At 39.4% G+C, this 22,039-nt stretch overlaps 1 protein-coding gene across 3 annotated transcripts in view; it reads left to right on the top strand.

Annotated features, from left to right (window-relative positions):
- LOC134223999 (uncharacterized) overlaps positions 1-22,039 on the top strand; it is a 368,032-nt gene that overhangs the window by 69,220 nt on the left and 276,773 nt on the right. For all 3 annotated transcript variants that reach the window (XM_062703225.1, XM_062703226.1, XM_062703224.1), the window contains one exon: positions 13,822-14,031. In XM_062703225.1, coding sequence (XP_062559209.1) covers positions 13,822-14,031 — 210 coding nt within the window. The remainder of the gene's footprint in view (positions 1-13,821; positions 14,032-22,039) is intronic.

The following is a 22,039-nucleotide window of genomic DNA, read 5'->3' as shown; positions in this document are numbered from 1 at the left end:
TTCCAAATAATTTCAATCACTTGGTGGATTTTTTCGTTCAGCCTTTCACTCCCAACTTTTAGAAGCTCGTTGAAACAAACGCATGAAAAATATATCACTCCGATTTACGACGCCGTTTCCGAGAAAATTTATTGTAGAATGTTTGTAGACTTGTAGACCGAAGATGGATTTATCTCGAGCTACTGGCACGTCACCCAACTTCGGAAGTAGTGGATTGGCATAAAGATGCGCTAAACCACGCATAATTTAGTTTGACAGATTTAAATCTTCGGAAGTCCCTACTTCCGAATTCTGATTACACCGACGCCGCCGACAATTTTCGTTCCAGTGCACGCACATCTCTTGTTAGGTACAACTTCTACGCCTTCTACGACGATGTCATATTGGTTAAATCAAAAAATGTATAAACAATAGAATAATTCGCAATAACAGTTCATTCAGACCAGATTTTAAGTGTGGGCGTACATTGACCTGGCTCTGTGTGCGTGTGTAGAAAGTGAATTTACTGCATTCGAGAAAAGATATTTTAGTAACCAGATAAAGATTGTCGCTTCGGTTCCCTTTGTTCTGCTGTCCGAAACATGTGTGGTACCTAACTGTCAAATCGAATGTATTTTTTCTTCATTGACATTTAGATCCCCTATCCTCGCCAGCAAAAGATGTTCCGGACAGCGACGACAGCGACAATCTTTATCTTAGTCTTAGGGCCAATTTCTTCACCTTCGCTTAACTCTTAAGCGGTGCTTACCCATACGTTTAAACCTGGTTTAAGGCCTAAGCGTAGGTGAAGAAATCGGCCCTTAGTAAATTGGTCGGAGTTCTGCTAAACCGCACCAAGCGGCTTATTGACTGAATTGTGATTTCTGGTTCTTCTGGTTTCTGGAAATGGAAATTATGAGGCTAACACGTTGATGCTTTTATGCCCAGAGAAGTCGAGACAATTTCCAAACCGAAAATTGCCTAGACCGACACCGAGAATCGAACCACCCACCAACCCTCAGCATGATCCTGCTATCTTACCGATAGACTAAAGGATGACCCTAGGGTAGGAAATCATCACGCCCAAATCAACTGCTCTATCTATTTTTTTTTCATTTTGTGGTTTATGATCAAAATATTGTGCATGTCAAATTGAAGTTGTGTTCTTTGAATGCAAATAGCTCAACTATTGGTATTGATTGAAAAATAAAGTAGCGCAAAATCAAATGCAGATCAGTTCACAGGGACGTGCTTAATTTTTTTTACCGATTGGTACATGTGTTGGACAAAATCCTTGGTTATGGGATTGAGAGATACGATTTGTGGTCAATTTATTCTACTTACCGGAAGATTGGGCTGAAAAGTGGGTAATGGTAATTTGTTGGCGTTAGGTCCAATTTTGTAGGACCCCCACAGAGTCAGGGGACAGAGTAAAAGTTTTACAACATGTCGGAGTGTGTATGGGGCCCCTAATGGACAATATGTAGTGGAGGAGACGCATAGTGCTTCATTTTGGCTGGTGTGATAGTGACTTGCGCGGAAATATAGCGAACTTTTTTTGGAATAGCGTTGGAGAATCTATGACAAAAAAAACGAAGGACAAAAGGTCAAATGAACAAAAGATCAAAAGAACAAAAGGTCGAAATTACAATATTGGTTAAAATTGAAAAGCCATAGCCTTGAGAATAATACAAAGCAAAACTATAATTTAGGCATTATAAAGTTCAATACTGCTTCTGGTCAAAAATAATTCTAAAATAGAAAAACAAAATTTGTACAATGGGAAATGGATGCAATCGCGATTTTAAATTTTTGCCTGGAATGTGTTCAGATTGGTTTTAGAAAGCAAAATTCAAGCTCTATCTGGAATAAGGGCGAATGTCGCAAGAGAGGATTCTCTTCGTCAACTTCCCCTCTTTTAAATAAAAGTGACAAGCAGCGGATTTCTTTGTGGTTTATCACCTCAGAACAATAGAAAACAATGCGAACTTGCATTCTGAGGTGATAAACTGCAAAGAAATCCCCTGTTTGTCACTTTTATTCAAAAGAGGGGAAGTCGACGAAGAGAATTCTCTCTTGCGACATTCGCCCTTTTACCAGATAGAACTTGAATTGTGGTTTTGAGCGAAAACAGAAACTTTGAAATTAGAGAGTTGAGTAAACTTTGAAAAATAGTGTCTGTTTAAAATATTAGGCATACATCGTAAGAACAGTCAATGATTAATAAAATGAAACCTCCAATCTCTGTCTATCGAACTTTTGCCTCTTCGATTATTAGTCTTTTCGACCTTTTGACCTAGCTTTTTTTTCAACCTTCTTCTCCTTCAACCTTCTGTAATTTTTTCTACCTTCTTTTTCTTCGACCTTTTGTCATTTCGACCTTTTGTCCTTCGATCTTTTATCCTTTCGACCTGCTGCCCTTTTAACCTTTTGACCTTCGACTTTTTGACACAGACCTAATCGATTTCATCGCCGCGACGGCGACACCTAGTCGCCACGATTTTATTGTTGGGTCGCTACAGGCAAAGTTCCGTTTAAGGTTCCCCGTAACACACGCGATGCGACGATCGCGACGCGATTCTATCGTTTAGCAACTGTGATTCTGTCGCCGTTGTCAATATGGAAACGTTAAAGCAGTGGTCCCCAGCATGCTCACTATCAAGGGCTGTACAGCAGTTTTGAATACATTTGCAACATTCGTTTTCCATTTTCGTATTAAATTGTTATTTTCTATATCTGGTTTATATTTGAACAAGCTATATCGGTCCTGCTAATCTTATTTAAATTACACACTTGTCATAGTACAGATTTCATCACTTCTACTGACCGTTAGTCGTTAACATTATTTTTGCAGTAGCGGACTTGACACGAGAAAAATCTTTTCGGCTCAATTGGCAGAAAAAAAACTAAGCTATTGTTCCAAATCTAGATTGCTTTGAGAATAGGTCGTATGTGCAAAAGTGAGGCTCTCTTGACTTTCATTCACATTTCATCTTTCGATTATTATAGAACTATACTAAAGTTTACTTCGGATTTCTTGGCAGATATCAAAAGACAATAGTTTTGTCTATCGTGCTGGAGTGAAAATGTAGCAAAATATGCAAAATTAGTTTATCTATTAGCGAAAGAGAGTGCAAGCAAAGAGAGACTCTCTTTTGCACATACGACCTATTCTCAAAGCAATCTAGAAATGATCATATGTCGACCGATTCTAAGATTTTGAACATATGTTTTTAATCTCGAGGATTTTTGTTTGCTATAACTTTTCGTGACAAATAATGACATCATGTTTCAAACGTGTTCGAGTAAACCTGCATTCCGGGTTATGATGCTTCTCAATCAATCGAAAACTGAAACCGTTTCTTCATTAGTCGCAAAAAAGCATTCACAAATTCAAGACCCAGCAGAACACACCGTGATTTCGGGCTTGGTTTCGGGAACACTGGTCATGTTTTCTGAAACGTTCTGGAAAACGTTACGGGGTGTGGAAAAGACAGTGTTATCCTACACTTAGTGCAAAAAATGTTGCTCTTTGATTTTACTCCACCTAAAAGGTTTTTGATCCTAACTCAGTAAGTGCAACTAATAGAAGGATATTTGAATTTTCTAAACGTTATGTCTAACTGTCAGCAGCGCGCGCACTGAAAATGCAGTATTTTCAGCGGGCGCTCCTGTGGATCTGGTGTGCATTTTTTTTAATATTTTATACGACGTTTACAAAACTCAAAATATCCTTCTATTAATCACACTTACTAAATTAAGATTATAAAATCGTTTAAATGGTGTAAAATCAACAGGAGGGTGAAACGCCTGTCATCCGCGGTACAATGGCACTCTACCCAACATTGTTTTTGGTACCTAGTTTCTGAGTGGTATACCCGAATTCAGCTGCTCATTTTGGGTGATTGGTTCGTACGCAGCTAGTGCTAATTATCGGCAATTAACTTTTCCTGGCGAAAACTTGCAATTAGTTGAGGTTAAATTGCATAATTCATGATAGAATTGGTGCTCCAACATCTTAATGATTTGAATTCGACAGGTTTCCCGAGTATAGTGAAAAAAAGGGATAAAAATTAATACTTTTCCTGTCATGTGATGCTTATAATTGGGCCACACGTAGTGTATTTTCTGAAATTCTACGCGGGCCGCAGGAAAATGTGCTTGGGGGAGCATTTATTTTCCGAAAGTGCGAAGTAACTTGCGCGGGGTGGTAAAACGAACTTTTTCTGAAAGTGCGAAGGAGATGCACGGTACCTCTCGGGTCAGTAGAAAGTGACTTGCGCGGTGGTAGAACGGTGGACTTTTTCTCCAGCGTTAAGGAGGCGCGTGGTGTTTTCATAGGTTTCGAAAGTAACTTGTAAGGCGGAAGTGAGACGAACGTTTTTGTTTTTTTCGTCGTCTTTTCGGTTGGCGGCAGAGTGGTTGAAGATGGAGTTGGCCGAGGAACAATTCTACCGCCTTGGGGACCCAGAGACCCCAATAATGGCACAGTGAACAATCGACGACGGATACTGCTTGCACCTCCAAAACACATCGGGACTGCTACAAATCTAACAGATACAGGACGTCCGTTGCTATCGAATCCGTTCCCTCTCCGTCGAATCTTTCCTCGGAGGAGCGATCAACAGCGTAAACAAGAAAAACAAAGCCGCTAGATATGTGTTGAAGGTTAGCCAGAGGCAGTAGGAACGTATGCTGAAAATGCTTAAATTAAACGACGCGACGGTAACCCAGTGTCAATCATCGACTACCCGCAGATCAACACAGTGCGATGCGTAGTGTCAAACGAACGTAATCAAACTACCAGACGACGGTGATCCCGGATTTCGCAAACTTTTGTTAGTCCTGTTGTCACACGCGCAATTACTTGTTATTGGAATATTTTATAATTTAAAAAATTGATAATGTATAAAAAGCTTAAGGTCGTCCAACATGTCCTTCTCTCCTTTATACCACAGTAGATCATCATCACCCATTCATTCCTACTTGCCCATTATTTTATTTTAGAATTCTCACATTAACAATTTAAGGTCACTCCTGACGGAATCCAAGTTTAAAAGTGGTCGCGTTTTCGGGGGCACACCACTCGATACGAAAGCAACGCACTGTCATTTTTTATTATTTCACGCATGCTGCGACGCAGCAAAGCTAAATCAACAAAAATGACAGTTGTGCGCCGCTTCTGAATCGAGTGGTATGCCCCCGAAAACGCTAGCACTTTTAAACTTGGATTCCGTCAGGAGTGACCTTAAATTGTTAATGTGAGAATTGTAAAATAAAATATTGGGCTAGTAGGAATGAATGGGTGATGGTGATCTACTGTGGTATAAAGGGGGAGAAGGACATGTTAGTCGACATGGAAGGAGTGGATAAGGATAATGGAAGCATGAACGATTGGGCGGGAAAACTCGATGGAAAAGGAAATGGTCTGCATACCTCTAGGGTACAGATAACTAGTCATTAGAAAATTGGGGTCCGTGCAAGTAAGCCGTGAGTGAGAGTGCCTCTGTAGTGCCTCAGTGAATTTTAAATAGAAGTGAACGACATATTTTGGCCCCTAATAGTTCGTTCAGGTAACTAGAACTACCAGAAAAGCCTGAAGGAAGAGTTTCAAACCATTCTGGTCCGGACCTTTTGTTCGTTTATATCATTCGCTAGCTTAGCGACCTCACGCAGCACGATCGACCGAGTCAACGTCCGCGTTGGATATCGGTATAACCATCAAGGATTTCTGGCACAGTTCCGCCGGCCCTTCTCGGCGTGGCCAATACGGTCTCGTCCGTGGTCCGTTGATTGCGTCAACGGAGGGCACGCCGAAATTTCCCGTGTAGCGTCCTTGCGAGTGGCAAGGCAACCGACCATTCAAGGCAACCTTTGCCCTGAGCCGTTCAAGTCACCAACCCGCCATCTTCCTACCAAGCCGCCGTTGACCCCCAACTCACCTGCTGCTGCGAGCGCTCGCCAACGTCGTCCAATAGTACCACCGGTACGTACCGAACAACGAAAAACCAGAAAACCACCTAACATTGATTTCTAAGTGCAATAGCCCAATAAATTAGATTCCTACTAACGAGCTCTAAATAAACTGCCATAGTCATTTTACACAAAATTACAATAAATTAATTCCACAATACTCCCGTTGTTCCGCGTAGCCCTTCCGAATTACCCAGTAGCATGCCGACCCTGCGACACATTTCAGGGGTCTCATGTTACTGAGCTGTTGACCGGGAGTTGTTGATTCGCCTTGAGGCTTGAGAGCCAGCCCGTAAGACTAAGATAGTCTCACACTATCCCAACCCTATGAGGTACTTCCGCTGTTGGGACTTCGGGCACATCGGCAAGAGAACTGAACAAGCCTACGGAAACTGCTCCAAGCACAATCCGGGGGACTCTGCTAGGGCTGTGGATGAAGCTTTCAACGCCAATTCTGCAAATTCTGCGTGAATCATGAACACCAAACATAAAGCAGCAAATACCCCGTGTCGTCCGAACGTCCAAACCCGAAGGGATTTAGTGGCAAGTTACGGCTCCGGTCGAACACTCCGATTCTCTAGGAAGAATAATCCAATCTGCATGGTATTCCAGTAGCTGGGGGCCCGTCAGTGCGGACCTATATACCAACCGGATCGCGGACAACCCTCCCCGAGCAGCACAAGTAAGGCAAATATGGTTGCAGCAACTTGATTGTGACTAAATCCGGTCGCATATAAGTTGCAATAACCTATATGGAATATGTGTGCTGCTAGGGTCGACGCTCGCATGTCATCCCTGCAAATCAAGCCCATCTAGAACAAGGACTGGACTTAGTCTCTGGTGATATCTATGCCAAACTCCATGAAAGAAGGTTTGGCTCGAATGCCCTTACGTTGCCCGGCCCCAGCGTACTATGGCGCTTCTCCTACGTGAATACCAGCAGATAGTCGCAGTTAGGGACGTGCCTCCGGAAGAGCTCTGGGGAGAGTACACCTTCGTTGAATCTCACGTCCACCACCTTTATTGCTCCGTCACCTCACCCATCTCTGAAGGTTATGGTTTCCGGACCTTCAGCACTAAGTAGCCACTCAACGACACCCAAAACCCAGTATCAGCTGCATACGATCAGCTCCCGAAACATGAGGCTGGCAATCCATGGTTGGGGACAAAAGGTCAAAGACCAAATGTCGAAAGAACAAAACGTCGACAAAAGGTCGAAGGGACAAATGGTCAAAAAGGACATTAGGCCGAAAGGTAAAAAAAAGTGGAAAGGACGAAACGGGACAAAAAGTTGAAAGGAAAAAAGGTCGAACGGGACAATATGTCGAAAAGAACCAAAGGTCGAAAGGGTCAAAAAGTCCAAATAGACATGATACTGAAACGGAAAGAATCAATCTCGCGCAATACAAGTTTTATTCATTTCGTAAATCAATAATCTTTTTTTAACTCTAACACAACTATCTAGTTATACATAATATTGTTTCATAGTAATTAGTCCTTCTTTGAAAATTACCCATTCTTCAACTTTGATTGATGAGATAATTGTATTACTTATGCTTGAAATTGAATAAGTTTCACATATTCCTATGGATTTTATCCAACTTATTATCAAATCTTTCTTGATCTACCTTTTGTCCTTTTCGACCTTTTGTTCCTTTCGATCTTTTGACCTTTTGTCCTTTCGACCTTCTGTCCCTTTTGACGTTCTGTTATTTCGACCTTTTGTACTTTCGATCTTTTGTCTTCCGACCTTCTGACCTTTCGACCTTTTGTCTTTCGACCTATTGTCATAGATTCGGCAATCCAATAATGGAGCGTCAGCGGCATTCAAAGCAATCTCTGTGACTTGAAGCTGCGGCTCTCCACTTCCAATCCAGATGTGATTGACCTCCGGGAGGTCCACTGGACTACGTCCACCATCATGGACCAGCCTCTCGGTGGCAGGTACAAGTGGTCTGCTGAAGTAGGTGAGAATGTCTGCCAATCGGTAGCTGTAGTAGTATTGAAGTAGGTAACCTTCTCCAAGATTGTTGTTGATGCCGACTTTCCTGTGGTTGACTTTCATATAGGCGCTTGATATAGTCATAATTTACTGATTGTAACTATAAATAGGTTGAATGATTTTATTCTGTCAAACTTTTTTTTCGAATGCCGAACACACATAGTAAAAAATGTCTCTAACTCCGAACAATTTGATTTCGAACACCATCCTTAAAGCACTAAAATGTAAAATTTCAACGTTATCTCGTTGTTGTATCATGTCCTTGATATGTAAGACTGCCAGGAAAATTATTTTATGCAATAATAACGAAATGTATCAGATAAATCTCCATGTCACAAGTATTCGGAATATGAGGAACTCGAGTTCGCATTGTGGAAAGAGAAAGAAAAATGCGCAGGTGAAGACAATATGGGATACCCTTTGTTAGAAAAAAAACACCTCTCTCCCAGCGGACAAAATAGCCTCCTTGAGGGCTTGTATAAGGAATGGCTACGTGGCACACTTCCTACGTAATGGAGATCTGGTATCGTGGCGACCATTCCAAAAAAATAGGGTCCTTCTAATGAAGCTGGTGGCTTCCGCCCTATTGCGCTCACCAACGTAGGAACAAAGGTTCTGAAACGTTACTATCCAGGAGGCTAACAGAATACTTAGGAATGGTTGACTGGACAATCGTCAAAATGCTTCCCATCCCGGACGAGGAACAAGAATGTACTTAGCATCGCTAGACCAAATCCGTCAGGAGGACACGCACCAACATGTAACAATCGCTTCGCTGAATATTTCGAAAGCCTACAACCAGACGTGGACATCGGGTATTCTGAAAAAGATGGCGGGTAAGAATTTCTTGCTCGCACGCTTGTTCCGAGTCCAACTTGGAGCGCACTCCTCCAATATCATGAAGGACGAAACCGGGGTCCCTAAATGTCCGTGATCGCCGTAACACTATTTCTGGTGGCCACGGTTGAGGTGTTTGTTGACCTACCGAAGGCAATATTTATCCTGGTTAACGCGGAGGACATCCTTCTCGTTGATGGTTGGTAAACATCCCACAACTATTAGAAAGAAAGCTCAAGCAGCTGTCAACAATGTGACCAAATAGGCCCAGTCAGTAGGCCACCAACAGACTGCCAACAAGTGTGTTCGAGTACATATCAGCGAGTACAACCATTAGCCTCCCACCCGAACCATCATTACCCTGGGCCGGAGTGCCGCCCCGACCAAATACTGTGTTGAATTTCTTGGAGTTACTGTGGACATGCACCTCACATTCAAACAACACTTCGAGGTTACCCGTAGAGCGTGTAAAACGAGATCAAAAATAATCAAGCGTATCTTTCGAAAACATACCAGAAGCGACCATCCCACTCGGTTACACAGACACAGTCATCAAAAGCCGTCTCCTCTATGGTATCGAGCTGGTCTCGAGCACCTTTCCAGAACTCATCTCTCGTGCTAGCCTATAACCGTTCGATAAGATTGGTTTCCGGCCTTCTATCATCCACGCTGGCGGATGTAGCATGTACTGAAGCTGCCGTGTTGCTTTTCCGCTTCAAGACCACTTTGGCGCTCTACTACAGAAGAATCGGCTACCAGAGAAGGCCAAGGGTAGTTACGGATCCTGCAGTCTGCTCAACCAAATCAACCACCAGCTGGGTCAAAAACAAGTATCAAACATTGCCGGTCCCCATCGCTTTGGAACAAGAAGCTGGAAAGGAGACAAGCTTTAAATCGACCTATCGCTACACCAAATAAGCAACAAACACAAAGTAAAAGAAATAACGAACTTTTTGCAGAATGATTAAGATGTCCATTTTCCCTGGCGAGGATCTTCCAGACCGCCAAGAATAGGTGGTGTTCTTCCATCTGCGCACAGGCCACACAAACATCATACTCAACCTGAGCTCCGGCCATTTTCACCGGAAATGTGAAACCTGCGACTGCTGCCACATCTTTAAATCTTGCCCGCTTCACCATGAACTCCGAATGCTGAATAACATGACCAACACCGTAACAGCACTACAAAATAACGCATATGATGAGCGGCAAAACTCCATTTTTTTATAATGGATTGCTATCTATTCAAAACTGCATGAAGACCCATGCATTTTTAGAGAAATAGACCACAAAACGATCCTTCGAAATGACGAACGAATCCTGCTATGAACATCTAATCTACCCCCATCGGATAAAGATTTAAAAAAAAATTGTAATCGTAAAAAATGGACATTTTAGCGAGGCCTTCATTAGCATAGCGGTTAGACGCTAAGATAGGTAAAATGCACTACATATTTCAAATTTAATTTTCATTTTTACTCCAATGTGCGTTAGCCCATGTAGGTTTCATTAAATTTGCTTACTAACAGGTCTATAGAACATCACTCATTGGTTAACCTATAAAAAAAAGAAATGTTTCATTTGATTATGTACTAAAACAATATATTAGTCACGAAAATGTACTACGTAGGTAATAAATAATAAATTTGCATACATCTTACTTCATACCGAATCGCGCCCAGCAGCCCAACGGAAAAGAAAGTATGTTCGATGAGATGTAGTTTGCATAAAGTGGCTATATATCAAACTAAGTGACGATTAACAAGACCTTGCACTAACTCAGGCAACTGAAACCTTGAGCAATGAACCGCTGACTGCCGGAGAGCGTTGGTCGTCAGTGAAGGCAAAATGTGTAATCGTACCTCTGCTGCCTGCATTGTACTAACGATGGGTGGCTGATCCTAAAAATGTTTTTACATGCTCAATGTTCCAAACAAATAGATCTTCTTACTGTTTGGAAAGTTATACCATGATTCAACGGAATGTTTGCATCACTTCAAAGCGTATCGATTGTGATGTTGGATAAAAAGACGATAATTGAAGATTACCGGCTGTGATAGCAGGGTACACCTACTGCGCTACAAAGCCGAGGGATGTTGATGCATGCATTAGTCTCCCGTAGCAAATTTATTGAAAGATACTTTGAAAAAACAAATTATTGATGAATGACAATCATTCCTGTGACCAAAATCATGATGATGCATTTTCTTGGGCGGTATTAATTTCCGATTTTCCGAACTTTGCTAGTTTGTATGAGGATGCTGGTCTTCTCAGTAGCAAGTTTGTCGACTACGAACCAGCATAGTTTTTATGGCGCAGTACCACGGCAGCACTGCATTTATACGTTGATGTATGAGGCTCTGCTTTGCAGCTTTTACAGATGCTCGTTGAACCATTGGATACGAACATTTGAATCAAGAAGCTCCATAACATATGAGTAAGCTTGAGTATAATAAAAACAATCATATACTGCTTAAAGGCCATTTTTGCTAGGGATGTTTATCTCTTATTTCAAATAAATGTGATTGAAAATTGTCGGATTTGATAAAATTCTTAGGTATGGTTTACCTCACGTATTTTTCCGTTATATTTATGCACTACCATTAAAGAAATTTGAACATTCCTACATTCCGAACACATACTACATGACGAATGATGCCTTCCGACAGAGGTATGATGTTATGAAATTTGCAAAAAAGCATATTAGCTACCCCATATGCTACAAAGTATAGTAGATGCAAGCTTTCATTTGCCATCTGCCCTAATCAGCATAGATAAACATGAATTGGTGTACCTAACTCACATGAACCTATATTTTATCACCAACCAATCGGCTACGGTTCTACCTTTCACTTATTTATTTTCTTGTAACCGACTATTATAGTATGATATAATTCCCCAGCTGCTACAATGTTTTGTTCAAAGGTAATTTATTACCCTATTTTATCGAAACAGTTATCACAGCAATAAATATGACGATTTGCTTTCCTCATATTGGTTTCATCTGCTGTTTTTGCGTTGTTATGAATATAGGTAGGTCGGACTCGATTATCCGGAGTATCGATTTTATTTTCACTCCGGATAATCGAATTTCTCCGGATAATCGAATCATTAGAAAAAAAATCAAATCTGCAATAAAATGACGAAAAACTTATATTTTATTGTATTTGCAGTGGTGTAGTCAGAAACTATTTAGGAAAAACCTTGATTAATCCGCCTAACGGTATCAGTGACTTTCTGGTGTATAAGAGAAAATAGTATTTTGCCATAACTTTTGAGTCCATAGTACGATCCAGCATATTTTCAATATGAAATGATGAGACAGGATTTGCATTCGAATCGAAATTATAACTAGACTATTTACGCTCTTTTTGTTCAAAAAATAGTATTTTAGCCATTATTTCTGAACCCAAAGTTTGATCTAGTCAATGTTCAACAGAAAGCTATAAAAATTTTGAGTCAATTGTCCGATCTATCAATTTTTCAATAGGAAACAATGTAAAGGCTTCCCAGACCCCAGACCTGAGTGATTTAATCGCAGCAACGGCGCAAACTAGTCGCCGCGTATTTATCGTTGGGTCGCTGTAGGCAGTGTTCCAGGTACTCTTCCACTCCAACGGCGGCAGAATCGCATTTGCCAAGCGTTAGAATTGCGTCGCGATTTTTCGGTCACGTGTGTTAGGGGGGACTTTAATAGGATTTTCCATTAAATGCAACCAGTCGCAAGCAAATTGTATAAGGATAAGTGCCAGAAAGTAGGCCCCAATTCGCCGACCGATCGGTATATAATACTATGGATCACCGAGCCATCTAAAATATGCCTTTAGAATCAAAACATTAGGCAATGATCCGCACATAAAATAACCATTTACAGGTCCTCGTAATCTCTTCTTGGTAACGTGAAGATGTAAAGACATTCCCGTGAAAATTCGCGATTTTTGCGTAATGATATTAATGGATTAATCCTCAAAGGGTAATCGGCTAATATTGTGGGCTTCGTGGCCGTGCGATTATCGACGTCCATCGTCTAGACGCATGTGCTAGGAAGTGTGGGCTCGATTCCCGCACCGGTAAGGAGAAAACTTTTCGTGATCGAAAAATTCTTCACTGGTCCACTGAGTGTTATGTGTCCTGTTCGTTGTCTCATGCTAGGTGTTAAATGTTCAGTCTGTACTGTCGTATACAGATGGCTAATGATATTCACTACATGTACGACCTCAGGTCGAAGACGGTGTTCCTGTCTTTTCTTTTTATTCTGCAAGATAAATTCCCTTAGAAAAACTCCAATTGTAAGCTTTATTTCGCATTTGTATCAGGTGACGAGCAATTTGTTTTCATGTCTTGTTATGATAAAAAATGCCTTATGCTAAAAAAGCCATCGGCGTTAATTATAAATTGAGAGCGAATTATGCAACCCATGTTATGCATCCCCAAACACATCGTTCTAAAGTGGCGAGGTTACGTTTTCATCTGTCAAATGAGCGACTGTTTTGTCTCAAATACAATAGCTTAATTGACAATCAATCAAGTAATTGCATGAAAGGAAAAATAGGAACGGACTTCCACGGAAAAGTTCCTGAAGCGAGAAGTTTGTGGACATGTTCTAAAGAAAATAATTGATTCATGAAAATAACATTAAATATGTAGAACACACCTATTTCAGTCCCTCCCATACAAGCTACGTTCATATTTCTTCATATAATTCTATTCTGTATGAATATAACAGTAATATAATCATTTGAATTCGGAGACGAGCCAGCCTCGGGCTGAAAGTCTCCTTAATAAAGACACAAAAAAAAAAAAAAAAATCATTTGAATTCAGAATTCTAAAATTCCGGATAATCGAGTCTCCGGATAATCGAGTCCGACCTGTATATCTTCCTTTATAATTCAATCAATAAGTAAATATTTTTCACACGTTCAATGAATGTATCTTTGACTATTACTATGAGGAAAATTATTCCATAGTCAAGTTCATGACGTATAAAACACATAGTAATACTCAGTAATTGTTTTTTCTTCTGCCGTAGGTCTCGCACCACAACCTCGGAAGACTCTGGAGCACCACGCAGCAACTACGATGAAGCTTTCGATACCGACGTAAACTTTACCGACCTGGATGACGATTCGAGCTTGTACGGTTCCCAATACTCGTTCTGCAACTGTAGCTACTGCGAGGAGGAAGCCGACCGTAACCACTTCGACAATGTGAGGGGCAACCGTTTCTCGTTTTGCGATAGGTAGGTAAGTCGACAAAGCTGCATTGAACTGCTTTTATTAGTTTGATATGTGAGAGCCACGGCGAGCTTTGAGCTTTCAAAGCTAAGCAAACTTATTACGGTTTGACCATTATTCAGTAAGTCGGTATTCACTATAGAACTTTCTTTCTTTGAATAGCTTTAGCTAAACTTTTTCAAACTTTTAAGGTAACTTTTTCGGTGTTACTGATGATGTCTACTTATAGGGCAAGTGTTGAGACCTCTGATCATCAATTTATAAAAAAATGGTTAATCTTTATTTGTACTTCAGATATTGTAACATATATTTCTAGTAAAGATTTTAATTTCATTCATCCCAATTCTTTTGGCATATGAAAATTACTTCCCGGTATACATAGCTACAGTGATTCTAGGTACTGTTTTAAAATTTCGAGAATAACTGATTTCTAGACATCTAAATAGTATTTTATTGAAATGCTGTACTGAGAATCAATCAGTATTTTGTGACTGACAGAAATTGAGTGATGTCTTCACTGTCATATCCGAATCGGGCCTTGAAACTTTAATAAATAATTAAATTAAATAAAAATTTAATCAAAAATATTCAATGAGTAAAAAGACAAATATATATAAGCCGGCACTATGGTAAAGATAAAATTATGAAAATATTGGGTCGTAAAACCTTCTTTTCTAAGGGGATTCGGATCATAAGAACAATGATTTTTATTTATTTATTTCGTCAACCGACGTAGACTAGTACATATACAATATACATGTTTTTCTTTATTTTCTTAATGCTATAAATACGGTATTATAGTGTATAAAAATAAAAATAGATTGATTAAGTAGTGTTTAATTTTGCGATTCAATGTAATTTACATGTGTAGGTCGCCGAGACATTGTAAAGTTAATAGTTTCGCAGTGTTGATTATAGATGACCATCATCTGATTAAGAGGTCCGAATTTTGCATAATTTGTACGACAGTGATTAATCAAAATTGTATGTCGATGACGCAGTTGTCGAGATGGTATATAGAAATTTAATTTCTATATACTGTATGTTGAATCGATACGCTGCGAAACTATATCGTTAATAAATGAAACCATTGCAGTTTCACGACGCTCTTTTAAAGATTTAATGTTTATAAGCTTCCAGCGTGCCTCATATGTATCTGGGAAGTATGCCAATTGAAAACATTTGTTAAATAAATTAACCAAAAAGGATAAAGAGCTCTCAGGAAGTTTTTTGATAAGTATGTAGAAAATACCATCATCACCCGGGGCTTTCATATTTTGAAATTTTCTAGTAATAGATCTCACTTCATCCAAATTAGTTCCCAACGAAGGGTCAAAAACATTATCTTGGTTGAGAATGTCTTCGAAGCTCCGTGTAACCTGACCCTCAATTGGACTAGTGAGACCTAGACTAAAATTATGGGCACTCTCGAACTGTTGAGCAAGTTTTTGAGCCTTTTCGCCATTTGTTAATAAAATTTTATTTCCCTCTTTAAGCGCTGGAATTGGCTTCTGAGGTTTTTTTTTGAGAATTTTCGTTAATTTCCAAAAGGGTTTCGAACTGGGATCCAACTTCGAGACATTATTCTCAAAGTTGGTATTTCTCAGAATAGCGAAACGTTTTTAATTTCATTTTGCAAATCTCGCCAAATAACTTTCAACTCGGGATCGCGAGTTCTTTGGTATTGCCTTCGCCTCACATTTTTAAGACGGATCAGTAGCTGAAGATCGTCGTCAATAATAATGGAGTTGAATTTAATTTCACATTTAGGAATTGCAATGCCTCTGGCTTCGACAATTAAATTTGTCAAAGATACGAGCGCATTGTCAATATCACTTTTGGTATCCAAAGGAATATTAACATCAAAATTCCTATCGATATATGTTTTATATAAATCCCAATCAGCTCTATGATAATTAAAGAAATTGTTTTTGTACTGATTCTAATCTTTCTTCGTGTGTTATTGAAAATGGAGACCATACAATTTAACCGCCTCTCAAAAGATATGCGACAAGGCGAACATGCAAATTGATCTGATTGATCAGCAGCTTTCAGAATTTAAAAAATGGCTTATTTTATTAAGGCTCAAATTACCGTCATCCAGTCATTGACGAGAAAGACAGCCACGTGCTCGTACCACCCCCAGTAATAAAACCACCCACCGAGGAGAAAAAGCAGTCTCCAGCTGGATGGGGGAAGTATTTTTGTTTCAAAACTACATCATCCAATAGCGAAGACATAATTATATCCGGTGGATGCTTCATTTGGTTGTATTTCGCTTTAGTTTTCAAAAAAACTGCCTTTTGCAACATTTTTTCCCAAGAGGGGAAATCGACGATTTACTCTCACGCTCTCTTATATATAAGAGTGTAGTTTTGAAACAAAAATACTTCCCCCATCCAGCTGGAGACTACTTTTTCTCCTCGGTGGGTGGTTTTATTACTGGGGGGTGGTACGAGCACGTGGCTGTCTTTCTCGTCAATGACTGGATGAAGGTAATTTGAGCCTTAATAAAAAAAAACATTTCATTAATTTGAAGTGAAATATGCGAAAAAGAAATACCACGTGATACAGTTGGATCACAGACAAACAAACATTGAACATTCACTCATCAAATTCATCGCCGTACTCACGCTAACGACATCTGTTGTTTTCACTAAGTTGGACAAATCACACACCAGATAGCGGTAGTGAGTAAACTCGAGCAAATTCGATGCGCGCGCCACGAGTGATCGATTGGCCAGCTAATAATTATTTAAATTGATCAGTAAATCAGTGAACGATGAGAATTTCACGAGTGTTATGTCTGTTTGCCTGTGGTTGGGTGTTACATTTTTTTTACTGATTCTCGGTCCAGTCTAGAATGTTTTCGGGTTGAAAACATGTTCTCAAATATCGGAATCCCAGTCCGACCTAGCAAATTTTCCAGTGGGAAATTATGGCGATTTTCGTGCCGGCCACATGATATACACATTTATATTAGATACCTCAAAGTTTAAAAAACGCTAAGTGAAGCTGTGGTGTGCAAGGCCAAGTAGCAGATGTCCCTTATCTTTTCCGGATAATCTATCATCGCCTTTATTGCTCTTCTTCTTCTATTCCAGCATTTTGAAAAAAATTTCCATGTCAAAATAGGTGCTACGTCCAATTTGGGTTGACAAGTCGGGTTTAGTACCCCTTTCGATTCCTCGCGCAACATAAATTGCTTCCCATAAGACAGAGATTACACTCTGAAAGCCGATTTTCATCATATTGAAACAACAAATTATCTGCTTTTACAGCTTTAGAAAAATGTGTCCAAATATTTTTTGTTTAAATTCGAGATATTTAGTAGATTGAGAGTTCGACTGCTAATGTTTAAGTATTTTTGAGGTTTTGGCTTTTCAGTCTGTGGGGTTTTTAGAACAACTGTTTAAGAACTGTCCCAACGTTTCGGCAAATAGTTGTTGCCTTCATGATGAAGGCAGATAATAAGGCTCCAGTAGCGACGAGTTGTAGTGTCTTCATTGCTCAATGACGCGCACGACGTAAGCTTTTGTCTATGCGAGTCATCGCTGGTACGTCGCGTCGCTCAACCAGCGAGCGCTTTCCAGTTTGGTGCTGCAGCGACGCATTGAATTTGCCCGCTTCGCTGAAGTACTTCCCGAGTAAACGAAAATAGCTCAATAATATCAAATGTTGATAAGATAACAAAATGAGATATGGACAAGATTGATACAAGAGATAAAAGATCAGATGATAATATAAATATTTTGCATTAACATATCATGAGAAGATCAAATTATGAAATTTGTAATAAGTGATCAACATCATGTGCCATTAGTTTGTTCTTATCCATATCATATCTTTTGATATTCAAATGATATTTCGGTGCAAATTTTTGATATTGTTGCCTTTTTTTTTATCTCTTATATCAATCTAGTTCAAATCATGTTTTGATATTCTGTTCATGGCTTCTGCTCGGGTTACTGGAAAGGGTCGCCAGCAACCAGTGACGTTTCAGTCGAGCGACGTTGGTGAGACAAGTCCATACATGTCCTTGATTTCATCTGCATCGACAATATCGTCGTGCAACCAAATCGTCATGACGACATCGAAAACCGAAGACTTCATACCATTATTCTTCAAGCGACAGTTGCCATGCGAAGATTTTTATTAATCCTTTATAATAATGAATTTGAAGCAACGTATTAAGGTGTTATAAATGTTATCGATACATTTATGTTACCAAAATTCATAGTATTTGTTTATTTAAGAGGCCATTATGCTTTAAACCAGTCCGTCTATAATGAAGTGCAATCAACTGTTAAGAAGTGACGACGGAAATCGTCATAACTTTTGGTTGCGCGACTATCTTCGTGGTAGGCATGCGACGCGAAGAAACCGAATAGGTGTTGCACCGTGCAATGTTATGACGAAGGCTATATTTTTTTCGCTTTCTTTATACGACAAGAATGACTATTGTCATCCTTGACGAAATTATTGGATTTCTACGGAAAATTCTTTGAACAGTAGACGTTCGATAACTGAAAGTCATTTAACTGCAATGCTTTTAACTGCATTTTGATAGTTACATCAGTTTTTCAGCTGAGCTTCAAAACGATGTCAAAGTCGATGATAGCTGCATAGAGCTGAACAGTCAGGTGCCTTTCTATTCTGTAGTCGTCTGACAATTGTTTGCCGTCTAGAATGCGTCGCAGTTATCGAACGCCATTCGCTAACTGAAACGATAACATGTTGCAGTTATCGAATGACTAGTGTATTGTCCATAAGAAATTCTTGAGAAATTCCATTGGCCGAACTGGTAATTTGGCCGAAAAAGTCGTTTCCCTAACAGGTCGTTTGGCCGAATAGGTCATCAACCCAAAAATGCTGTTTGGCCGAAATTGTCGTTGAACAGAATGGAAAATTTGTCCGAAAATATCGCTTAGGCCAACAGGTTATACGGCAAATATACTCTATTACCAATATAGTCCACTCTGGCAATGTAGTGAAGAGACATTCTGAGGGGTGCTTAAATGTACGCTTCAATATGCAGTATAACATTTTGAAATAATATGCTAGAAATCATACCATGACCCCATTTTTAAAACCGAGTTAAAAAATAAAATTTTGAAAAATGTAATTCAAATTTTCAAAAATTGTAAAATTAGTGTAATTTTTGCAATTATCGCACCCCTCGGCTATCGTTTTGAGGCGTTAGTTACCTTTTATAACGCAAGATGGTGTGAAAGTGTTGTATCTTGCCTAATATATGGGGATTCTCGAAGTGGACTATATTGTTAATATACTATATTTGTTATACGGCCAAATGTCAATAACTGAACGGGTAATTTAATCCAAAATATCCATCCGTTTGGCCTTGACATTTACGTTGAAAAGGCCTCTTGTCAAACGACCGTTGAACGAAATTTCGTAACCTCTCTACTTTTTAAGTCGATACTGGCCTTTAAGCCAAAAGATATCTAACCAAATCCCATTAGGCCGTATTGAATGTTTTCCCGAAATAATTCGGATAAACGTCTTTTTTGCAAAATGATCAATTCAGCCGAACGACACTTTTCAAAGGTTGCAAAAAGTACAGTACAATGACTCTTTCTGCCAAATGACATTTTTTACCAAACGGCATTTTTGGTCAAATGATCTGTATTCGGTCAAACGCTTTTTTCATCCGAACGGCATATTCAGCAAAATAACCTGTTAGGGTAAACAACTTTTTACAAGTCCGGCCAAATTTTCCTTTTGGCTGTACATTGCTTTCGGTCAAATTACATTTTCGGTCAAACGAGTTTTGACCTGATAACATTTTTACGTTAAACGTTTGATTTTGCTAAATGGTACTTGGTTAGATGTCTTTTACCCTAAAGGCCAGTATCGACTTAAAATAGAGAGGCCATGGAATGTTGTTCAATGGTCAATTGACAAAAAGACCATTTCGCCAAACAAATGGCCATTTCTGACCATATTGCCCGCTCAGTACGAGGTTCAGTCATTGAAATTTGGCCGTATGACCAAATAACTATTTCTGCTAAATGGCATTTTTGGCCAACGATTGTTTCGGCCGGACAACCTGTTATGGCAAACGGCTTTTTCGGCCAAATTACCAGTTCTGCCGTCTGTCGCTTTCGGTCCATGGAACTTACCAATAATTTTTAATCGAAAATAGAAAGACTTTTCTGAAGAAATCCAAAAAAATCCTCAACATTTCGGAGCATTTTTCCGATTGTGCTATGCCGAACTAGCCGTTTAGTGATGAACTTCTCGCTGTGAAAAAATTAAAGGTGGAAAACTAACTATCTTACAATTAATTGCATATTATTCGGCAACTCGGCCTTACGAAAATAATCTTTTTTGTTAAACATCTTGGCTGTGCATATGCTTAGCACATGTTTGAAAATGGACAAATTGATATAGATTGGGGAAGTCCGAATATTTTCCTGTAGAAAATTGGTACAACTTCCTGTGAAAACTCTGAAGAGATTCTCATGTAAATCCCAAACAATTTTTCTTGGTAAATCCAAAGAGCTCCTCTTGGTAATTCCAAAGAGTTCTCGAAACTTGAAAGTAGTTCTCGTGGAAAATCTGAAAATAATTTTCAAATGAATATTCTGCAAAAACTGGAAATCTTTCATCAACATTTTGAGGCGAAATTCAAAAGATTCTCTCGATGTTGTCTTGAAAATATGAAACTCATTTTTATATAAAGAGATGATCAATTCAGCCGAACGACACTTTCAACCGAATGGCCATTTCGGCCAAATGGCCCTTTCGACCAAACGACTATTTCGGCCGAAGGACATATTTACGATTTTTCAGCCATAGGAACTGTTTGACCAAATGACATTCTCGGGAAAATAGCCTATAGTTACTATTTCTAGAAAGTCTGTCTGAAAATATAATGAGATCATATAGTAAACATATTTTGATTTTGACATCAAATTGATTCATAATTTGCTTTCAAATATGTATAAATCATCATGATTGATTACATATTTTGATCCCATTTTGCTGTAGATTACTAAATTGAATGATATGACATCAAACTGTGTATGTACTTATTTTGTTATTGGAAAACAATAGCAAAATATTTTTCAATTTGCTCTCATCTGGAATAGTTTTTGATTGGATGTCACATTAAGATATTTCTAATGAACGGGCTTGGTGGTCATATGGCAAAATGAGATATGGACATGATTGATATAAGAGATAAAAGATCAGACGACAATATCAATATTTTGCACTAAAATATCATGAGGAGATCAAGTCAAGCTATTTGTAAGAAGTGATCAATATCAAGTGCTATTAGTTTGTTCTTATCCATATCATATTTTGATATTTAAATGATATTTCGGTGCAAATTTTTGATATGAGTGCGTGTTGGCTCTTGTTTCGGACGGCCCTACGATCGCGCGATTTGCCGAAATTTTGTGTTTTGCATTGCGCGGCCGGTAATAAAGTTAATTAGTTCAGTGCGTGTTGGCTCTTGTTTCGGACGGCCGTACGATCGCGCGATTTGCCGAAATTTTGTGTTTTGCATTGCGCGGCCGGTAGTAAAGTTAATTAGTTCAGTGCGTGTTGGCTCTTGTTTCGGACGGCCGTACGATCGCGCGATTTGCCGAAATTTTGTGATTTGCATTCCGCGGCCGGTAGTAAAGTTAATTAGTTCAGTGCGTGTTGGCTCTTGTTTCGAGTCACCGGATCGACCGGTCGTCAAAGTTTAGTTTTGCTTTGTGTGGGTGAGTAGATAAATCAGAAAGTGAATGTTTGTTTCTTGTCCGGTCGTGTTTCTCCAGTCAGCGGATCGGCCGGTCGTCGAAGTTTAGTTTGGCTTTGTGCGGGTGAGTAAATAAATCAGAAAGTGAAAGTTTGTTTCTTATCCGGTCGTGTTTCTTCAGTAAGCGGATCGGCCGGTCGTCGAAGTTTAGTTTTGCTTTGTGCGGAAGGCAAAACGATCGGCCGGTCGTCGTAATTTTGTTCTGGTTTGCGCGGGTGAGTGAATAAATCAGAAAGTGA

Source organism: Armigeres subalbatus, chromosome 3, assembly GCF_024139115.2.
Source record: "Armigeres subalbatus isolate Guangzhou_Male chromosome 3, GZ_Asu_2, whole genome shotgun sequence".
NCBI lineage: Eukaryota > Metazoa > Arthropoda > Insecta > Diptera > Culicidae > Armigeres > Armigeres subalbatus.
The sequence above is the reverse complement of the archived record's forward strand: the minus strand, read 5'-3'. Positions and strand labels throughout refer to the sequence as shown.